At 47.1% G+C, this 20,110-nt stretch overlaps 2 protein-coding genes across 3 annotated transcripts in view; one reads left to right on the plus strand and one right to left on the minus strand.

Moving 5' to 3' along the window:
• The window catches only part of RAX (retina and anterior neural fold homeobox), a 3,755-nt gene extending 3,546 nt beyond the window's left edge, over nucleotides 1-209 (plus strand). Inside the window, exon 3 of the mRNA XM_024754865.1 lies at nucleotides 9-209. Within this exon, the coding sequence (XP_024610633.1) occupies nucleotides 9-209 (201 nt within the window). The remainder of the gene's footprint in view (nucleotides 1-8) is intronic.
• A 19,516-nt stretch (nucleotides 210-19,725) lies between these two features.
• GRP (gastrin releasing peptide) overlaps nucleotides 19,726-20,110 on the minus strand; it is a 12,182-nt gene continuing 11,797 nt past the window's right edge. Inside the window, exon 3 of one of the 2 annotated variants that reach the window (XM_024754937.1) lies at nucleotides 19,726-19,763. In XM_024754937.1, the coding sequence (XP_024610705.1) occupies nucleotides 19,726-19,763 (38 nt within the window). Of the gene's footprint in view, nucleotides 19,771-20,110 lie in introns of both variants that reach the window. The other variant, XM_024754938.1, reaches the window with a different exon arrangement.

Below are 20,110 nucleotides of genomic sequence, written 5' to 3' on the forward strand. Positions count from 1 at the left end.
CGCCCTTCTTGAACTCCCCGCCCCTCGGGCCCGGCCTGCAGCCCCTCGGGCCGCCGCCGCCGCCGCCGCCCGCCTACCCGTGCGGGCCCGGCTTCGGGGACAAGTTCCCGCTGGACGAGGCGGACCCGCGCAACAGCAGCATCGCGGCGCTGCGCCTGAAGGCCAAGGAGCACATCCAGGCCATCGGGAAGCCGTGGCAGGCCCTCTAAGGGCACCGGGGACCAATTCAGGCCAGACGCCCGTCCTAGGAGCCGACCCCGAGCCGCAGGCGCTCACGCCTTCTCCCTGGGTCCCCCGGACTCGGCCACTCTTGCCCTGCGCCGCCTGAAGACCTGGGTCTAGGATGTGCATCTGCGCCCGACTCACCGCGGAGGGCTGACCCCCCAGGCCAGCCGAGACCTTCTGGCCACACCCACACTCCCACGGACCCCGGGCCTTGCTGCTGGAGGGGGACAGGCGGCCACGGTGCTGCCACCCCGGCGGGCGCCGGAGCCTCCAAGTTCAAGGCACCCAAAGCGCCTGACCTCGGCCGCTCCCGGGCGGCGTGGCAACCCCAGAAAAGGCCGACTGGGAGGAAGGGGAGGCGGAGAAAGTGTTTGAGGGACTGTCTGTACAAGTAGTTTCGAAGAATTGAGGAGGAGAATTAAAGATTTACCTGTTTTGGTTTGACTCTGGTTAAGCGCGCTCAGGACTGCGGTGGCGGGGAGGAAGATGTGTGTATGAAGGCGGCTTCTGGAGGGGCTGCATGTGGAGGGTGCGGGAAAGCAGAGGGCTGCGCAGGAGCTGGGGCTCCCTCCTGCGCATCCTCCTCGGGGAGCTGTGCTACAGCGGAGAATCGCCAGCGTCCCAGACACAGCGACGCCCTAGACCAGAGCGCCCCTCTACCGGCACGGCGGGCGCCTGCGAGTGTGTGGGGTTCCGGGTGTCTGGAGCCTAAGGCTCAGCTGCCTGCGCGTTCCCAGCCCCTCGATACCCCAATAGCCGAGCTGCAGCTGCTACTTTGAAGGCCAGACCCTAGGAAGCTTCTACACCACCTTCCCAGGGTAAGAGTTGAACTCCTCGAAGCTCCTGGCGGCCCCGCCTCCCTCTTTCCAGCCCGCCGCGGCCCCAGGCCCCTCTCAGATCATTGTCCAGGTCACCGGCTCGGGGCCCGCCCCTGCTACCCAGGGTTGATGACATTAGTGCTCCGAAGACTGGGGCAGAGCGACTTTTCCTTTTCTAAGCCCCGCGCCGCCCTTTCGCCTCCCCAGCTCGCTCCGCACCCGGCAACCCAGTGCTTCCGCTTGACGCGCGTCGGGCTAGCAGTCGCGCTCGGGGAGCGTGTCCTGGGGCGCTCTGAGCCGCGACCCGGAGGGCACATTCTCGCGGGCGCGTTGTGGACAGTATTGTGGCTCTTTGGCGCCGTCTCTGGGGGGCGGGAAAGCAATCCAGAAGTCTCCGCGGGCTTCAGAAGCTCCTGGGATACTAGCGGCGTCCCCGGGGCGAAGGAGAGCCCGGAACTCCCAGCCTGAGAGGCCGCGGTATGAATCGTCCGGATTGCCGCCGCGCAGGTCCTTCCGGCCTCCTATCTTTGAGTGCTCCCGGGAAGGCGCGGCCAGAGCCTTAGCGTCAACCAGCTACTTACTGTCTATAGGTCGTTAGCACGTTAGTGAACCACCACAGCCCACTTTCCTCCTGTAAATGAGCCCCACCTCCCTGGGAAGTGGGAAAGATGGGTAGTTTACCACATTGTGTAAACTATACCAATGATCTGGTATGAAGCAATACACATTGTGATCCCGATTCTCTGATCCCGAGTACCCCTGTGCTGTTCTTGGGTTCCTGAAACCTACCTGGGAAAAGGAGGATTATCCCGGGGCTGGGAGTAGAGGGAGTGTCGTCACAGGATTCAGTCCCTGCCATGTGGGTCCTTAGAGCCTGTGGCATAACCAGAGCTGTGTACCCCTAGACCTTCACCTGGAGCCTAACACATAGTAGGCTGGTCAGGAAGAATTTATTGAATGGGTTATTTCCCCCAATAGGTAGGGAGTAATATATTGATACTTGCGCTTTTCTCTGACAAGGAGGTTCCATAGGGAAATGAATGGAGTGGCCCAAGCAATATCAGATCTTGGCATGAAAAAAATAGGTAAACTCAGGATGGATGTGTAAGTAAATTTCTTTCACTTTGGCCTATCTTCTCTTTCATCCTTTAATGCCCTCGTTTTACTAGGAATGATTTATTCAGAGAACTTCCAACTTCAGTGGCCCTGAAGTTGGAAGTCCAGAGGCGGCCGCAGCCGCGGAGGGTCTTCCTCGCTCGGTGTCCTGGAGCCCCGCGCTGCGACCCCAGGCCGGTCCCGGCTGTTCACACTTGCTCCGCCCTCTTTCTCCTTAGTCCTGGGCACCTCTGACCTTGTGCATCTCACCATCAGCAACTTCTTCGATTACCTTAGATCATATCCACTTTTCATTCTGTCTCCTTCTCTCTGCCATTTTTCTTCCTATCTTTTTGCATCTGCAGTTTTCCACCATTTTCGTCTCCTCTTTTACTAGTTTAGTCTGAGAAGGGATATTCTAAACCATCTCTTTAGGCACCAACAGAGTGAACCATACCTGGACTTAGGGACAAGTCCTTGGAAAATGATCAAAATACTAATAGCTAATGATCATTGAAAGCTTACTATGTGCTTGCACTCTTCGAAGTGGTTTCATCTCAGTTAAGCCTCACAAGGACTCTACTAGGAAGATTCAACTCGCCCCATTTTATAAATGAGGAGACTGAGGCACAGAGAGGTTGCACCAATTAACTCTGCTTGTAAGCGTTGGAGCTGGAATAACTATAAGTCCCGTTCGTTCACGATCATATTGCATATTCGGGAAATAGTTGCTGAATAAGTGCTCCTTAATTCCAATTCCCAAGAACAGCTCATTAGGCCACATTGGGAATTGAGATGCTGAGGAATGGGTGCTCGTTGTGAGTGCCTTCCTGGGCTACCTGGGGGAGGCCTGGACAGAGCATCAGCCCCAGCGTCCCTCCTCGCCCTCTTCCTAAAGGCTGCTTAGTAGGGCAGCTCCACTGGGCCCGCGGTGAGTCAAGCTCCCAGCTCCAGGAGGAGGGGTGCAGGTGAGGCGGGCAGGCGGTACTGTACTTAACTCCGGTAGGAGGTGAGAATGGCTTGTGATAAAGAGCGTTAAAGCCCCAGACGATCCAGAAGCACCTGGGGCCGCTGCTCAAGCTCACGGCTACGGAAAGCAGTTTGCAGAGGTGCCGGTCAAGGTGCGGCACTGCCTTCCGAAACTAGGCTGTGCTGGCTCTGATTTGGGGCGGACACACGCCTTTCAGGGACTCTGGGGGAAAGGACTCCCCCAGTAAATCCTCATCACCTGGGAAATGGTTCTTGAGTCTTCCATGATGAGGCTGCGGGTTTGGTTCAGGCTACCACTGTCCACTGAAGGGAAACAGGAACCAGTTGGGAGTGGTCTTACGGGGTTCGGGGAGAAAAGACACTGTGTTGCTCTAAGCAGGCCTTGCTTCAGGCCGACGTGGATCCTGTCAGACTAGGAGGGAGGCCCTGGGGACCCTCTCGCAGGAAGACGACCCCTGTTCTGAACGGCAGCCGGCGGAGGGGTGGGGGGGTGGAAAGAAGGTGGGACGTCAAAACCGCTCCTCGGGGCTCCTGGGAGCTGGGGTAGGAGCCACCAAGGGGCCAGGCTGTGTGACCGCGGGGGCGGGGCGGAGAAGGGCGCCTCGGATTGGACGGCTCCGAGGGAAGGGCGGAGTCAGGCACGGCTAGCGGTGCAGCGGGCGCAGACTGTCTGGCGCTCCCCCTGGACCGAGGGCTGATGCAGAGATCCCGGGCCGGCGCGGAGCTGGGCGCCCCGCTAACCTAGCCGCCATCAGCTACCCCCGCCTCGTTGGCGGCATTTCAGTTTTGGCATTTCTCCCTTTATGGAGGAGTCTCTTCCTGCCGGTGAGAGTGACGTGACCGTCCTGCACGCCGCGGCTCCGGACTTCTGGTGGTGATTTCTCTCTCCCTCGGGGACGCAGGGCACTGAGGGCTCCGCCTCTCCAGACCGCCGGTCTCCAGAGTCACGGGGTCCAGAGGCGGCCGCAGCAGCGGAGGGTCTTCCTCGCTCGGTGTCCTGGAGCCCCGCGCTGCGACCCCAGGCCGGTCCCGGCTGTTCATCCGACGTGGGTTTCCCGCTCTCGAAACCCAGTTCTGCCTCCTGCGGGCCCGAGCTCCCACCTCTGCTGCCGGGAGGGTGATCGGGACGGGTGTGGGTGAGAGCGGGTGGGAGGGCTGGGAGAGACCCCTCGGGAGGGGCAGGATTCGGCCCAGAGGTCAGCAACTGAACAGGGGCGGCCCCGCTGTCTTTACTTATTTTAAACGTATAGCAACTGTTTGGGGAGATGGGAAATGTTACACCAGGGGAGACAGTCCCTGCCCGTCCCCGACAATCTAGAATCCGGCGGGAGGAGGCAGGGGATCCTCATCCTTCCTGCTCTCGGCCAAGTTCATCGGTTACTTGAAAGCCTAGGCGGAGAGCCCTCGGTGTAGCCAGGTTTGGGAAGCGAGGGCAGCGCGGGACTCCGCTTGCAAGTGAGCCGCGTCCTCCCCGCGGGAGGTGCACGGAAGGGACACCAGGAGTCCGGACACAGCCGCCCCCAGGAACCTAGCATTTAACGTGACGCCTCCCGCCCGCTCCCGCACCCCCAGCCTCGCTGCGCACCCTTCTCGGTCTCAGGTCCAAGCGCGCCTTTCCGCCAACAGAACCTTACTACACGAATGGAATTCCAGCCTCCAGGAGGCCAGCAAAAAAAAAAACAAAGATTTTCAGGGAAGATAATATTAATGTAAAGCTGGCCTTTCCTTTCCGCTCTGCAAGCGCGAGCTCTGCCTGCGTCCTGACCCGCCTGGGAAAGGGGAGGCCCGGCAGCCGCAGGCAGGCACTCCTGACTCTTCAAGAGGCCGATGGTGCGCTTTCTGGCCAATGTCGTCCCCCTAATTGGGAACTGGCTCCAATCATCTGGCCTCAGCTTGTTAGCTGTACAATAGGAGGCAGAGTTAATGACTCATTAGTGATTAATTCCTTAACTGTGCCTTAATTGCTCTCTGTAAAACTCCTTTCGTAAAACTGGATTAAATAGTCTAGATCCTTGGCCACATCTCTCACAGGCCTGCAAGACACGGAGTGGGCCGTGTTCCCTTACCTTTGGCGGGTCATCTTCTTTTTTTTTTTTTTTTTAACATCTTTATTGGGGTATAATTGCTTTACAATGGGGTCATCTTCTTAAAGGCAGGTGCAGTGTCACCCCTCAGCCTGGAAGTCAGGAGATCTCTGGTCCAGTCAAGGTTGTGACACTGCCTGGTCATGTGACCCCAAACAGGTCCCCCTGTACAGCTATATCTCCAAAATCTCCCTTTATCCCTCATCACCCACCATAGACTCCTGAAACAGAACACATTCTATTCTATTCTATTTTATTCTATTCCAGGGAAGTCCCCGGAACACCTCATTTTTAAAAGCAGTGTTCTGCTCTGTACATGGTATAAGTGTGTGTGTGTGTTTAGGTTAGTAGGTTCTGAATGAACTGCGTAGGAGGTTACCTTCCTGTCCAAAGTGGTCTGAGAAAGTTCTTTCCAGTGCTAACAGTGGCTGGGTTCTATATTCTCCCCATTTGTACTTGAAAAACTTAGCTGTTAGTTTTTTTCACCTTCTTGATTTTCCTGTCATCTTTATCCATTCCTGAAACTTGCAAGGTGTGGTGGACATGTAATGATGAATAAACAAGAGTCTCCATCCTCAAGGAGCATAGCCTAAGTAGAGGAAATAAGAATGAAAGTGTACACACGTTTGCAAGTGCCTACTGGTTTTCTCCACCTGGCGTCCCACAGGCCACCCCAAAACAGATACGTTCAAAACAAAACTTATTTGTCTTTACAGTGTGGCTTCCCAAAAACCTTCTTAAAACTCTCCTCTCTCTTTCTGCATTCGTAGCCACCCGACGGATGTGATGAAATTGTTCTTGACCCCTTGAGGCAAGATATTTTCCAGTTTCCTTTCTACCTTATTTCTCAGCCATACATCTTCCAAATTTTAGCTGCCCAGAACAGAGACATCGCCCAGCCTCCCTTTCAATTGGATATGATTAAATAATGACCAATGTCATGGAACAGAAAACACTTTTAGGATGTAAGTTCTTAAAGGTCACCAGCACGCCCTGTTCTTGTCTCTGTCCTGTAGTCTGTTGGCTACAAGATAGGTGTGATGCTGGAGCCCCCATCTTGGACCATGTCATGAAGCCCCATGTTGAGGACATTGATTGACATGATGGAAGGGACCATATGCGATAAGTCCCTGACACTGGTGCACCATGCTAGCTCTTGACTGCTACCTGGGCTCTCTGTTTTAAGTCTAAGTTTTTGGTCACTGTTAGGCAAACCTAACCCTAATTCATTCATCCCTTTTCTTCAATGCCTGTAGGCAGTTAACTACTCAGCCCCATTGATTTTACTTCAGAATGTCTCTTAAATTCACCCAGCCCTGTGTTTCCAGCGAACTCTCCAGCTCAGGGCTTTATCAACTCTCACTCGGGCTGCATGGCCTCCCATGGCATGCAATGCTTCTCATGGTCCCAGTTTATGGTTATTTCTTCATTGATTCATTTACCCATTACATTTATTGGACTATTTCACCATTGATTCATTTACCTATTATATATATATGTGTATATATATATATATATATATTTTTTTACTGCGCCACCAGGGAAGCCCTACCTATTATATTTATTGGGTTCTCTTTTTGATAAGCTCTGGAGCTATAAAGATACAGCTTCCATATTATCTTCCTGTCCCTAAATCCTTTCAATCTGTCCTTCACATTGTAGTCAGAATTAGGTGCTTCAAATAATTCCTCTGCTTAAAACAATTCCTTATGGCTCATGGGACAAAAGCCAAGCAGCTGATGAGTATGGCGTCTGAGCCATTTCTGAATCTGACCCGACCCATCTTTCCAGGCTTTTGTCTCTTGCCTTCCTCCTCAACCCCCTTCCCTCCTCATCCTCTGCTTAAGTGACACCAGAGTTCTCTGCATGTCACTGGTCCACCATGTGCTTTTTCACTTTATGGCTTTGAGTATGAATATTCCTTCTGCCTGGAAGGACGTCCCCCCTCCCCCACAGGCAGACTCCTTCCGGACCTGGCCCAGATGCTACTGCCTTCTGTGCAGCTGGCCTGCCTTTTTGCAACAGTCGGTTCCTTGTTCTTCTCCACCCCCTCCCCCGAGCACTTTGTTGAGGGAGTACTACCCCAGCACTCACCCATAGTGATGTCCACAGCCCCAAGGGAGACTGTGGGCTCCTTGAAGGCAGCTCTCTGGTCCTGCCCTGCATATTCAGTGCCTGACCCAACAGAAGCACCCAGTAACTGTACAGGGGTATGTGAGGCCCAGAGAAAGCATTCCATCCTATAAGAGCTTATAACAAAGAATCTGCCCTAGACCACGAGTCACAGAAGACTTCTCTGAAGAAGTGACACTCAATCTGAACTCTGAAAGGAAAACAAGTTAGCCAGGCAAGAGGAGAGGGGTGGAGGTGGGCACGGCATGCGCGAAGGAGGAGGAACCGGGGCCAGGCTGATGCTCTGGAACAAGGCTGGTCTGGCAGAGGCCAAAGGAAAGAGAAAGTAAGAGTCTACGTGGCTAAAAACAATTTTAGGAGGCAAGTTCTGCATCCAACCAAGACTCATAAGGAGGGGAACTTTCCAACATAGGAAGTGTTTTCACCTGCTGGATGGCCAAAAATTAGCTAATGTCTGCTATAGGTGGGGATATGGTCATTTCAAATAAATCATCTCGTCTGCAGTATGAAGAGCTGGAAAGGAGGCGAGAGAGGGTTCTAGAAGACCAGTTAGAAGGCTATTGCAGTAATTGAGGGGAAAGAGCATGAACGCCTCCTGTGGTGACAAGGAGGCCAGGTTTGAGGTTGAATGAGGAGATTGTGAGTTCAGTCTTGATCAAATGAGTTTGAGTAGAGATATTGGGTAGGCAACTCCTAGTACTGGCTTGGGACTCAGAGCTCAGAGCAGAGCTGGCTGCTATCCGAGCTCTGAGATCGGTGCACAGATGATAATCAAAGCCATGGGCAGAGATGAGATGAGATTTGCCAAGAGAGATGGAGTGTGGAGTGAGAAGAGCAGACAGAGTCAGCCTTGAGAGGCTCCAGCGTTTCATGGACAGTGTTGGAGGAGGGCAGGGGAGTGAGAGAAGGAAAATCAGGAAAGCGTGGTGACGTGGAAGCTAAAGAGAGAGAGTTTCAAAAGGGAAAGAACGGGCAACAAGACTGTTAGAATTTTCAAAACTTAAAACTTAGCCAGTGATGAAACAAGGATATACAATTTTTTCCTCCTACAGGGGGATGGGATGCAGCTATTTTGGAAACACTGCCAGTGTTTCCTCCTGCCTGGGAAGTAGTCACAGTGGTGGCTGGACCCCATCAGCCACTTCTCTAAGATGGGGACAGCAGGGCAGGAATTGCACAGACTTCGCCGATTTTTGTGTTTGTATTGACCCTATTCCTGTCCTTCCTTCTGAACTTTCCCCCACCTGTCTTCTGCACCTTCAGAAAGCCACTCATTCCACATCTAGAAAGAAAGTGAAATAAGGCAATTGTCCTAGAAATGACAACTGATTGTCTAAAATCCATTCAGAATAAACTCTTTGGTCCTTCATACAAGATGACTCCAACTTAACTTTCTCCATCACTCAAACTCTTCTGCACACACCCTCTGCTCTTGCCAAACTCAACTGACCACGAAGCTTGACCCAAGCTTTCCTACCTTTATGCCTTTATCCAAGCTCTTCCTTCTACCTGAAATATCTTCCCCCACAGAAAATACTTTAAGATGAGTGAAAATGAAGATGCAGCATATCACAACTTATGGGATGCAGCTAAAGCAGTGCTTAGAGAGAATATTATAGCTGTTAATGCTGTCTATATTAAAAAAAGAAGATTGCAAATCAATTACCTAACCTTCCATTTTAACATACTAGAAAAAGAACAAGCTAAACTTGAAGGAAAGGAAAGGAAGGAAGAAGGAAGGAAATAGAAAAGATTAGAGTGGAAATGAATAAAATAGAGAAGAGAAAAACAATAGAGAAAAAATACTTGATATAATTAGGTATCAGGGAAATGAAAAATAAAACCACGATGAAATACCCCTTCACATGCATTAGGATGACTAGAATCAGAAAGTCAGCAGCAAGAAATGCTGGTGAGAAAGTGAAGAAATCAGAACCCAACATACACTCATGGGGAAATGTAAAAACGTTGCAGCCACTTTGGAAAACAATCTGGCAGTCCTTCAAATGATTAAATATAGAGTTACCATAGGAACCATCAATTCTGGCCAAGAGAAATGAAAACATACATCCACACAGAAACCTGTACATGAAAGTCTATAACATGCATTCTTCATAATAGCTAAAAAATGGAAACAACCCAAATGTCCATTGACAGATGAATTAATAAACAAAATGTGATATATATGTACAATGAACTATTATTCAGCCATAAAAAGGAATGGGATACTAATACATGCTCCAACATGGATGGGCCTTGAAAACATTATGTTAAGTGAAAGACGCCAGACACAAAAGACTACGTACCACGTAAATGGAAATTCATAGGAAATTCCAGAATAGGGTAATCTATACACACAGAAAATAGATTCATGGTTGCTTTGTGCTGGGGGACAGGGAGATGGGGACACAGCGGGGGATAAAGGATATGGGATTTCTTCTTGATGTGATGAAAATGTTCTAAAATCAGCTGTGGTGATGAATGGTTGCCTATATCTTTGAATATACTAAAAGCTATTGAATGAGGCACTTGAAATGGGTGGATTGTATGGTATGTGAATTATATCTCAGTAAAGCTGTTGTTTTGTTTTGTTTTTCTTTTTTTAAGTCTTCCCACTAAACTCCATCCATTTCAGGTACTCACGTTGGAAGAATTTTCCTAAATACCATGTTCATCGTGTTGCTCCCTTGCCAGGGAGCCTTTTCACATTCAATAAGGACGTATCAATTCAGCTAACAGATAATGAGTGCCTACTGTCCTAGGCACAGTGATCAATACATCCACACACTTCTTCTGCAGTTTCAAATCTCAACTTCTCTTTCTGCCTGCAAGGCTCCACCCGCATATCTCACTCACCCACTTCCTTTCCTGTTGACCTTCTGGTTAATAGAAAACCTCTGCTCTAAACCGCTGACTTTGACAGCATCTCGCTCTCCCCAAGCCCCTCTTCTATACTGTTGCTTAAGGTGGACAACACCTTTTTATCCAAAAGGAGAGACCAGCCTAAAATGCCAACTCTCCTGGGAAAGAGGACGCTCACTGAAATTCACTCTGTGATGTCAGCTCCTGGCTGGAGAACGTTTTCTGCAGTGATAGGTTGGTGAGGTAGGGGTGGGGAGGGACAAGTGTGACGAGAGAGAGGCCTTGGGCCCCAGGGAAGCTGGGCTTACATGCCATTTGCCTCGGGCCTGCCCTGCTGCAGTGGTGCACCCATTCCTGTTCTTTCACTGAGCATCCTCTGTCTAAATTGCCTTTTCTCCCCTCCTTGCATCGTTCTGTCCCTAGTGCAAAGCTCGTCTCCATATATGGGAACATATGTATATGTATAGCTGATTCACTTTGTTATAAAGCAGAAACTAACACACCATTGTAAAGCAATTATACTCCAATAAAGATGTTAAAAAATATAAATAAATAAATAAAAAGCTCATCTCCAGGCATCTCTCCTTGGTTTTTCCTGCCTGTTGTCCTCTTACTTTCCCGGGATCAGTCTGTCTTGTTGTATCTCCAAATCCCACTGCTTTGTGTTCGCCCCACCCCACCCCAGACTCATTTCTAGAGCAAACAAGCCCACAGTAAATCGGACTGCCTGACACTTGGCCAAAAATCTGCGTAAGCAAGACTTTGTCCTCAGACTCAAACAGTAGCTCCTTGTGTCGTTTTTGTCTTTTGCTCCATTTGGGGTGAGGAGAATCCCTTGAGATTACTGTCATAGAGACATGATTGGATTCCTTGTCAAGGGGTCACAGGAACCCCAGTTCTGCCGCCGACTTGATATGTGGCTTCCGGCAAGGTAGTTTCACCCTGGCCGAGGTCCCTTGGTTGTAAAATAGAAGGGTTAGACCAGGGAGTTCCCTGGTGGCCTAGTGGTTAGGATTCCGAACTTTCACTGCCACGGCCTAAACATAAAAGGAATGGAATGGAATGGGATAGAATAGAATAGAATAGAAATGGTTGGACCTTTTCAAAAATCCTCCCAGCTGCAACATTCTGATCCCGCAGAGTACTTCAGTAATTTGGCTGAGGGTGCCATCTGGTGGTCATCTTGAGAACTTCACCTGCTAATTGGGCACCAGGAGTTTTCCAACAGAGCCTTACTTCCCAGAACCGCCAGCTATGAGAAGCATTTTCTCAGCCAAGGAATGGCCTTCCTTTCTGAGTCTGCGCAAGTCCATGGGCTTCACGCTGCCCCTGTGATGGAAAGCCCTTTTCTGCTCAGATTCCCACTTAGGCCAAGTCAACCCAACCCCGGGGATTCTTATGTCATTAAAGCCACTAGGAAGGCCAAGAAATGTTATGCTTTCAAGTTTCTCATGCCCCTCCATAATTCAGGTTAGGAAGGAATTAGTTCTAAATCAATTTATTCAAAGCATGAGTGAGGAAATATTTGCGTGTTTTAATAAAATGAGCCCTGAAGTAGGGAAATTCTTTTTTTTTTAATTGAATATATTTGACATATAGCATTGTGTAAATTTAAGATGTACAATGTGTTAATTTGATGCATTTAATTATTGCAATATTATTGCCATCGTAGTGATATTTAGCACCTCTATCACATTACATAATTTCCTCTCTTTTTAGTGGTTGATATAATTAAGTTTTAGTCTCTTAGCGAATTTGACGATTGTAGTACAATATTGTTGTCGATATTGAAATAGGGCAATTCTTAATTCAAATTTAGTTAATTAAAAATTATACTAAAGGTAGAATTTTAGAATTATACTAAAAGTAAAATTTTAGAATTTTACTGCCTATGCAGTAAAAAATATTTGATACATGGTGTTCTCTTCCTGGTATCCTTCAAATGACAACAAATAGATAATAAGTTTAGTCCTACCATTAGACATTATATGCTATAGGATTGCCACTCAGGTTATTTTCTAATACCTGGTATTTAATACCAGGGTATTAATGACTTAAATATCCTAATATATCACCCACCTAGACATATTTATGTTTTAAGAGTCAATTTCTGGGGGTACAATGACCAACCCAAAAAATTAACAGAATTTAAGTGTGTAAGAAATCTGGTGAGGAGATACTTTGAAGCTCTGTGATCTTTTTGGCCACCCTCCAATGACAGAGCTGCGGATGGTACTTAAGGCTCAGAGATGGGAAAGGAGATTAAGAATTGTTCTATTCATTCTTCCTTCCTAGAAGAACAGACATTAACCGTGCCAGGAAGGGAATTATCATTTTGACTCTGGGGTATTTGTAGGAGACAGCTGTGGTATATTAAACAAGAACTTGGCTCGGAGTTTAAAGGATGGGTTTTATTCCGCTTTTTCCAATTTATAAGCTAGGCGCCCTTGAGCTAGTTGTTTACTTGTATACCACAAGTTACTCATCTGCATATAATTGGCATAGTATCATCTATGTTAAGGATTGTTCTGAAAAACTGAACAAGATAATCTATTTGGAGTTTCCAAGTTTGACTTCTATTCATGCTAAAGCGGTATCTACCCCCCACTCCCCCCACCCCAGTAAAGGAAAAGTCAAAGGCATGTCTTTCTGCCCTCCTTCCTCCCCCCAAACCCCACCCCCGGCGTCCCATGGCTTGCGGGATCTTAATTCCCCGAGCAGGGATTGAATCTGGGCCACAGCAGTGAAAGCGTCGAGTCTTAACCACTGGATCCACCGACAGGGAACTCCACTCTACCTTCATTTTTAAGTCCCATGGGCTAGACTTCTTGTATGAACCTAGTATTGGGACATTGCATCTTCCCATTTCCTCACTACTCTTCCTAGATATTATGCAAAGAAACAAGAGCTTCAAACACCAATGGCAATGTCACTAGAAGATAGTTACGACTTGAAGATGAAAAGAAAATATATAAATACTGCCCCAAATAGCTGAGATTGTCATGGAAGCTGTGAGGAATCTCTTTATGATACTCAAGGGAAGATTTTGAGTCTAGATCACTTTCCTCCAGGAATAGAGGCTGTGGACAAATAGTTTTTGAACGAGAAAGAATTCAAGGAACACTATTCTTTCTTAAGAGCCTTTATTAAGATGAATATTAGAGGATGGATTTCATCTAATCAAGAGATAACAGAGAAAACCACAGCACAAGAATTGTGTATACCTATAACTGAGTCACTTTGCTATACAGCGGAAATTAACACAACATTGTAAATCAACTATTTCAATTAAAAAAAAGAACTGTGGATGAGCATGAATATTTGCAATCTATATAACTAGGATGAAACAAATGTGGGACTTAGTATGACAAAACAGAACGTAAATGTCATCTACACTAATATTATCAAAATGATGTGGGACTTCCCTGGTGGTCCAATGGTTAAGACTTTGCCTTCCAATGCAGTGGGTAACAGTTCGATCCCTAGTCAGGGAACTAAGATCCCACATGGCTCGTGGCCAAAAAACCAAAAACGTAAAACAGAAGCAATATTGTAACAATTCTACAATTCAGTTGTAAATTTACAATTCAATAAAAACTTTAAAAAATGGTCCACATAAAAAAATCTTAAAAAAAAAAAAGAAATGATGCAACAAACAAAAAGAGAGAGAATGAAGGAATAAAGACCAGAACTAGAGTAAATTTGAGGCTTACTTTATATGTAATAACTGGACGTCAAATACCCTTGTTCAGTTTAAAAGAAAATTCAGAGGAGAAATCTGTGCTGAGCAGGAATCTGGGGTCACTGTGGTGTCATGGGAGTAGTTTGCTACAGAGAAGGTCAAAGATGAGAAGAAAGCCTGAAAGGGAGTCTTGGAAACTCCCAGGACTCAACAGGACCCAGGAGGAGGAGGCTGTGAAGGAGACACAGAGAAGGAGGCCGAGAGGCAGGAAGAAAGCCAAGACAATGATGAGACCAGAAGCCAAGGGGAAGTAACTCATGGTAAAGTGCCCAATAGCGAAGAAGGCGACCTTGTGACCCTAGTGATGGAGGAGACAGGAGGATTGGTGCTGGTAAAAGGAAGAAATAAAAACAGGGAAGGGAGCTACACAGTCAGGTGTATGTCAGGAAGATGGAGAGGCAGACAGAAGGCAAGTCTGGGAGCAGCTCATCCGGGGGGCTGAGTGGGGACTGAGAAAGAAGCCTCTCATCAGAGGATGAAAGTGTCGGGCAGGAGAAGGCGGCAGAGGCAGCCTGTTCCCGTGGCAACCTCCTTACCTTTGCAGGTCTTCTCCGCCTGGGCTATGGGGTTAACACATTAACGGCAAATAATTTTCTTTCCCCAGACTAGTTGCTTTTTAATAGGGGCATGCTGAAATACCAAATAGCATGGTGAGTGTCACAGATTAGCACAGGAATGATGGACTGACAGGTTCTGTGCATCCTCTCAGCTCTCACTGGGCAGGCAGGTAATGTAAACAAATGTAGCAGGCGGGGTTGGGGGGCACTAGGGCGTGGAGGGGACTGTGGCAAATTGGAGAATGTGAGCCCCTCCCTGCCACAGGGAGATTCGTATGTGAAATCCGTTGACATCCATTCCATCCTCCTTCCTTACTGAGAGAGTCTTTGCTTAGGTTCCTGACACTCCTCCCACGTGACTCAATGGATAAATCCAAATCGGTGAGGTCAGTCGTAGTGGTCTGGTTCTCTTCATTAGTGGTAGGATTAGGGCAAGCATGTGACCCAGCTGGTCACTGAGGTGTGAGGGAGTTAAGGACCTCTGGGAAAGGACTTATCACTATTAATAAGGTGAAGCCTGAAAAGAAGTGGCCTTTCTTCTTCTTTTGAATTTTGTCTTGTCTGGATGTGACAGCTGGAACTCCAGCAGCCATCTTGTGACCATGAGAGAAGTCAGCTTAAGGATAAATCTGAACCCTGGTTGCAGAGTGGGAAGACGGAAAGACCCCTATCCTTGAGGATATATTTGGGTCACTGAATTAAACTGAACTCAACAACGTTGAATACTACCTCCCTCTGGAGTTCTGGTATATGAAATAATAAATCGATCTTTTATGCCAATTTGAGTTGAGGGCTTTCAGTTATGAACATCCAAAGGTATCCTAACTGGTACAGTGGTCATTCCTGAAGGTCTACAAAATAGTCTCTTTTCCATCTAGAGTCATGTGGAATCATCCATTCATCATCCATTAATTAGTTTAATGGGTCTGATCACAGGGCAAAGAGTAGCAGAGCCATGGTTAGAACTACCGTATGATCCAGTAATCCCACTTCTGGGTACCCAAAGAAAATGAAATCAGTATCTTGAAGAGACATCTGCATTCTCACGTTCATTGCAGCAGTTTTCACATGGTCTTTCTGCTTTGGGAATGGCAATAGTTTATCGTTGTGGTTTTCCCTTGAAGAGCTATCTCATACTCTCTGATTAAAGCAGCCTGTGGTTGAGGAAATGAATTATGTAAATCCCACATTTTACTTAGATTACTCCCTACACATCTGAGCTAGGTTAAGATGCTCTGTGGTGATCATATATCCCCAATAGGGATGGAAAGGTGGGTATTGTGGGGCTAGAAATGGTACTGCACTGCTTGAAATGTCTGCTGAGTGTGTTACTGAACTTCTGATCATAAGCAAAGACCGCTAAATTACCCAGAGCAATCCACCCTGTGATGCTTAAAGTAAATTAAAATACTGTTTTTAAAAGAGAAAATTTGAAGGCAATTATTATTGCTTTCTTCCCTTTTGGATTCTTCCTCTTGATTATCCCACTTCGCTGCAAGGATTCCTAAATATTGTCACGTCTTAAAAGCAATCTTCTCTCCTTGCTGTATGCACACGCCTAGGCTGTGTGCTGCAGAGAGCAGCCACCAGGCTCTTCCTTTCCCACAATCCCAGGCTGGGTGTTAACTCTTCTCTAGAATAGGAATGGTCAGAAATCAAAGAGGAAATTCTTTTTTGAGCACAGGGGCAGGGGACATCTGTAACCTGTGGCTGACCATATCTTTTAAACACCCTCTCTTCTTTTTGATAGGGTCTGTCGACTGAAAAAAAAAAAAAAGGTGCAATGTGAAAGTTGTGAGTTAAGTTTTATTTGGGCAAAATGAGGACTATATCCTGGAAGACAGCCTCTCAGATGCTCTGAGGAACTGCTCCGAAGAGGTAAGCGGAGAGGCCGGTATATATGTGATTTGGGTGAAGAAGGATAAGGACAATCAAGCAAACATTTTGGCAGAAGGTAGCTGCTAGTCACAGGAAGGTTACTGCTGGTCACGAGGAGCAGGTGTTTCCATTAATGATTTTAGTGCTTTTATAGATATGAGGAAATGCAAGAGTTGGGCTCATAAAAATCTTTTCCTGAAAATATCTAATTATCTAAAAACCTGTTCTTCCAGTTTTTCCCAGAGCACAGAGTGCCTCATTCCTGAACTCCTTTCAGGGTGTGTTGAAGGTCAGCGACTACAGTGGCTAGTGACCTCATCCTTGTAGAAGCAGATGGCACGTACCCATTTTTAGTTGTCTGGCCCCACAGTTTTCGTCTCGTGTTCCCAAAGTAGAACCCTAAAAACTACATTTCCCAGCTTCCCTCACGGCTAGATACAGGCTAGCTTCCACCAATCAGACATTCAAAACTGATTTGGAAGTAAGCCAAGGGCGGAAGAGAGTTTGAGGGGCATAATGCCAGGGGCACAGGTAGTGGCAGAGGCGGTGGAAGAGAGTGCTAACTCCAGCAGTTCTGCAGAATGCTGTAGGGGTAGCAGAGTACGTGGCAGCCATCTCGTCAACCTATCGGAGGCCTGGCTTTTTTGGAGTTTTCCTTTTCTGCTTAAACAGCTCAAGGTGGATGCTATTATCTGCAGCTGAAAATTCCCTGACCCAATAAGCCCACACAGATAGGTGACGGGGCTACACTTGCAAACAAGTGCTCAGGAAAGCTCTCCGTGTAGGGAAAGCTATATCTTTTTTTTTTTGCGGTACGCGGGCCCCTCGCTGTGGTCTCCTCTCCCGTTGTGGAGCACAGGCTCTGGACACGCAGGCTCAGCGGCCATGGCTCACGGGCCCAGCCGCTCTGCGGCATGTGAGATCTTCCCAGACCGGGGCACGAACCTGCGTCCCCTGCATCAGCAGGCAGACTCTCAACCACTGTGCCACCAGGGAAGCCCGGAAAGCTGTATCTCTTAAGTAAAGGTATTCTAATAGTTTTTCTTTCTTTCTTTCTTTCTTTTTTTTGGGGGGGAGGGGGGCGGGTATAGTTGATTTACAATGTTGTTTGGTTTCAGGTGTACAGCAAAGTGATTCAGCTATACGTATACATATATCTGTTCTTTTTCAGGTTCTTTCCCCATATAGGTTATTGCAGAGTATTGCTATACAGTAGGTCCTTGTTGATTATCTATTTTATATAGAGTAGTATGTATATATTAATCCCAAACTCCTGATTTATCCCTCCCCCTCACCTTTCCCCTTTGGTAACCGTAAGTTTGTTTTCTATACCTGTGAGTCTGTTTCTGTTTTGTAAATAAGTTCATTTGTATCTTTTTTTTTTCGGCCATGCCACGCGGCTTGTGGGATCTTAGTTCTTTGACCAGGGATCGAACGCAGGCCCCCCACAGTGGAAGCGCAGGATCCTAACCACTGGACCACCAGGGAATTCCCCATTTGTATCATTTTTAAAGATTTCACATATAAGTGATATCATATGATATTTGTCTTTCTTTTTCTGACTTACTTCATTTAGTATGATAATCTCCAGATCCATCCATGTTGCTGCATATGGCATTATTTCATTCTCTTTTATGGCTGAGTAATATTCCAATGTATATATGTACCACATCTTCTTTATCCATTCAAGGACAGATAAATGGATAAAGGGATTCTAGTCTTGACCAGGGCTTGGTACTTAGGCGCCTGCAAGGGTCAAGGGATTCAAGTGAGCAGTTCTTGTGTCTTGGTCAGGGCACATGAGGGAAAAATGATTGCAATTGAAACATAGGATCACATCTACTCTCATGAAACAACCAAACAAGTGACTGTCTAGATGGGGTTATTCCAGAAGCATTGTCTTCCTCTCCCTACCTGAAATGCCACCCTTGGAGAAATGTCCCCTGGGTCTAGAAGGTTGTTTTCATCTTTATGAGTGTCCTACTGGAGGGTGAATCCTGGTGATAGGGCTTCCCTTTCATCATCAGCTGCATGGCAGGCTTTAGTGCTCTCAGCTCAGGATCGAGTTCTTGGGAAAGAGGCCCAGGGCGTCCCAAGAAGAGGAAGGTGACAGGACACTGAAAACACACCTCACGTATTTTCCCTGGTCTGGCTCTGGATAAGTTGGGAATCAACGTGATTTTAAAAGAAATTAGAACACATCACATCTTATGTGGTTCTTTGATAATCAGAACAAAGGCAAGATAAATCTCTTCACCATTTCATATGTGATTTCCCCAAATGAAGGAAATCCAAACATATGGCAAAGAAGCTTTAAAATCTGTTAATGTGTGAATGGCATGATAAAAATGGAACTGGGGAGTGTTGTGAACCGCCAGGCCATGTTCTCTGAGAATGGAAGGGAATCTCTGGAACCGACTTTCTCCCTTTGCTGTGGAGCTGACTAAATCTGGCCCCGGGGACTACTTCTCTCAGGCTGGCAATGGAATTTTGAAGAAACAGTGCTACTTGCTAGGCTTAAATCTACTGAAAGAGGGGCTCAAAATGAGGCAATAGAAAAACTGTCAAATGCTACAGAAAATCTGGTGACTTTAGGTGTTGGAATCCCAGTTCCATCTACTGTGTGACCTTGGGCAAGTCAGCTGACCTAACTCTGTTTCCTTAGCTATTAAGTGAGACGGATCATTTTCAGCTTATGAAACTATTTTGAGGAGAATATCAGTACCATTGGCAAAATACCTAGTCATGGTAAGGGCTGAAGAGATGGGAATTATTATATGATGAAGAGGGCCAACCTCTATGTTCAACCTAGCCCATCCGACTGGGTAACGATAAAGCAAGTCTGAGCTTCTAGTAAGTGGCATCTGTAAAGGCTCTAAGTCACTACAAGGAATCAGTAAGTGGCTTTCAGAGAGCAAAGCTAAAAACTCAGCCTGCTTTCATCAATGAGCACACAAGTTCACCGTCAACCTGTTTGTTAATCTCAGTATTAATCACTGTCCTCTCATTTGGAATTGAAATAAGAAAACTACCTGCCTTTTGGACAATATGTTTAAGCTTTTATTGTGAATGGGAACAAGGACTGGAATCTAATAGACAAATAGCCCAGATGTAAAGAACATTAATTGGAGCACTCTTTATGGACAATTATTCACAGCAAACAAGTTCAAACCAGAAGATGCTGCTTGAAAATCATGACTTGAGTCAAAGTTGAAAGATACAAGAATAGTTAAGTATTTTGCATAAAGGAAACTTGATGACCCAGTAGAACTGATGCCCATAGAACGCAGTCTCTTGAGGGTTTTGTTTTGCTTCTTTGAGGGAGGCCACCATTGTCAGTATCAGTTCAGCTGGGGGTTCCTTCTTTCACGCTGAGAACCTGGAGAGTCCACCAACTTAAAAAAATATTAGAAAGAGTTAAGCAAACGTAGTTAGTGATGGCAAAGTCTAATGCTAAAAGTAAATCCATCCCAATAAACCATCAGTATCACTTGGGAGACTGGTAGAAAGGTAGATTCCTAGGTCTACCCCAGACCTACAGAACTGGAGACTCGGGGGATGGGACCCAGCCATCTGTGCTCTCACAAGTCCTCCAGATGACTCTGAGCATGTTAATGCTTGAGAACAACAGCTGTCCCCCGAGAGAAGTTAACTTCCTCCTTTCGGGGAGCCACTATATTTTCAGGTCTTTTTGTTATATTAGCTTAACTTGTGTTCTGATTTTAC

The sequence above is a fragment of the Neophocaena asiaeorientalis genome, unplaced genomic scaffold, assembly GCF_003031525.2.
Source record: "Neophocaena asiaeorientalis asiaeorientalis breed wild unplaced genomic scaffold, Neophocaena_asiaeorientalis_V1.1 scaffold124, whole genome shotgun sequence".
Taxonomy (NCBI): Eukaryota; Metazoa; Chordata; class Mammalia; order Artiodactyla; family Phocoenidae; genus Neophocaena; species Neophocaena asiaeorientalis.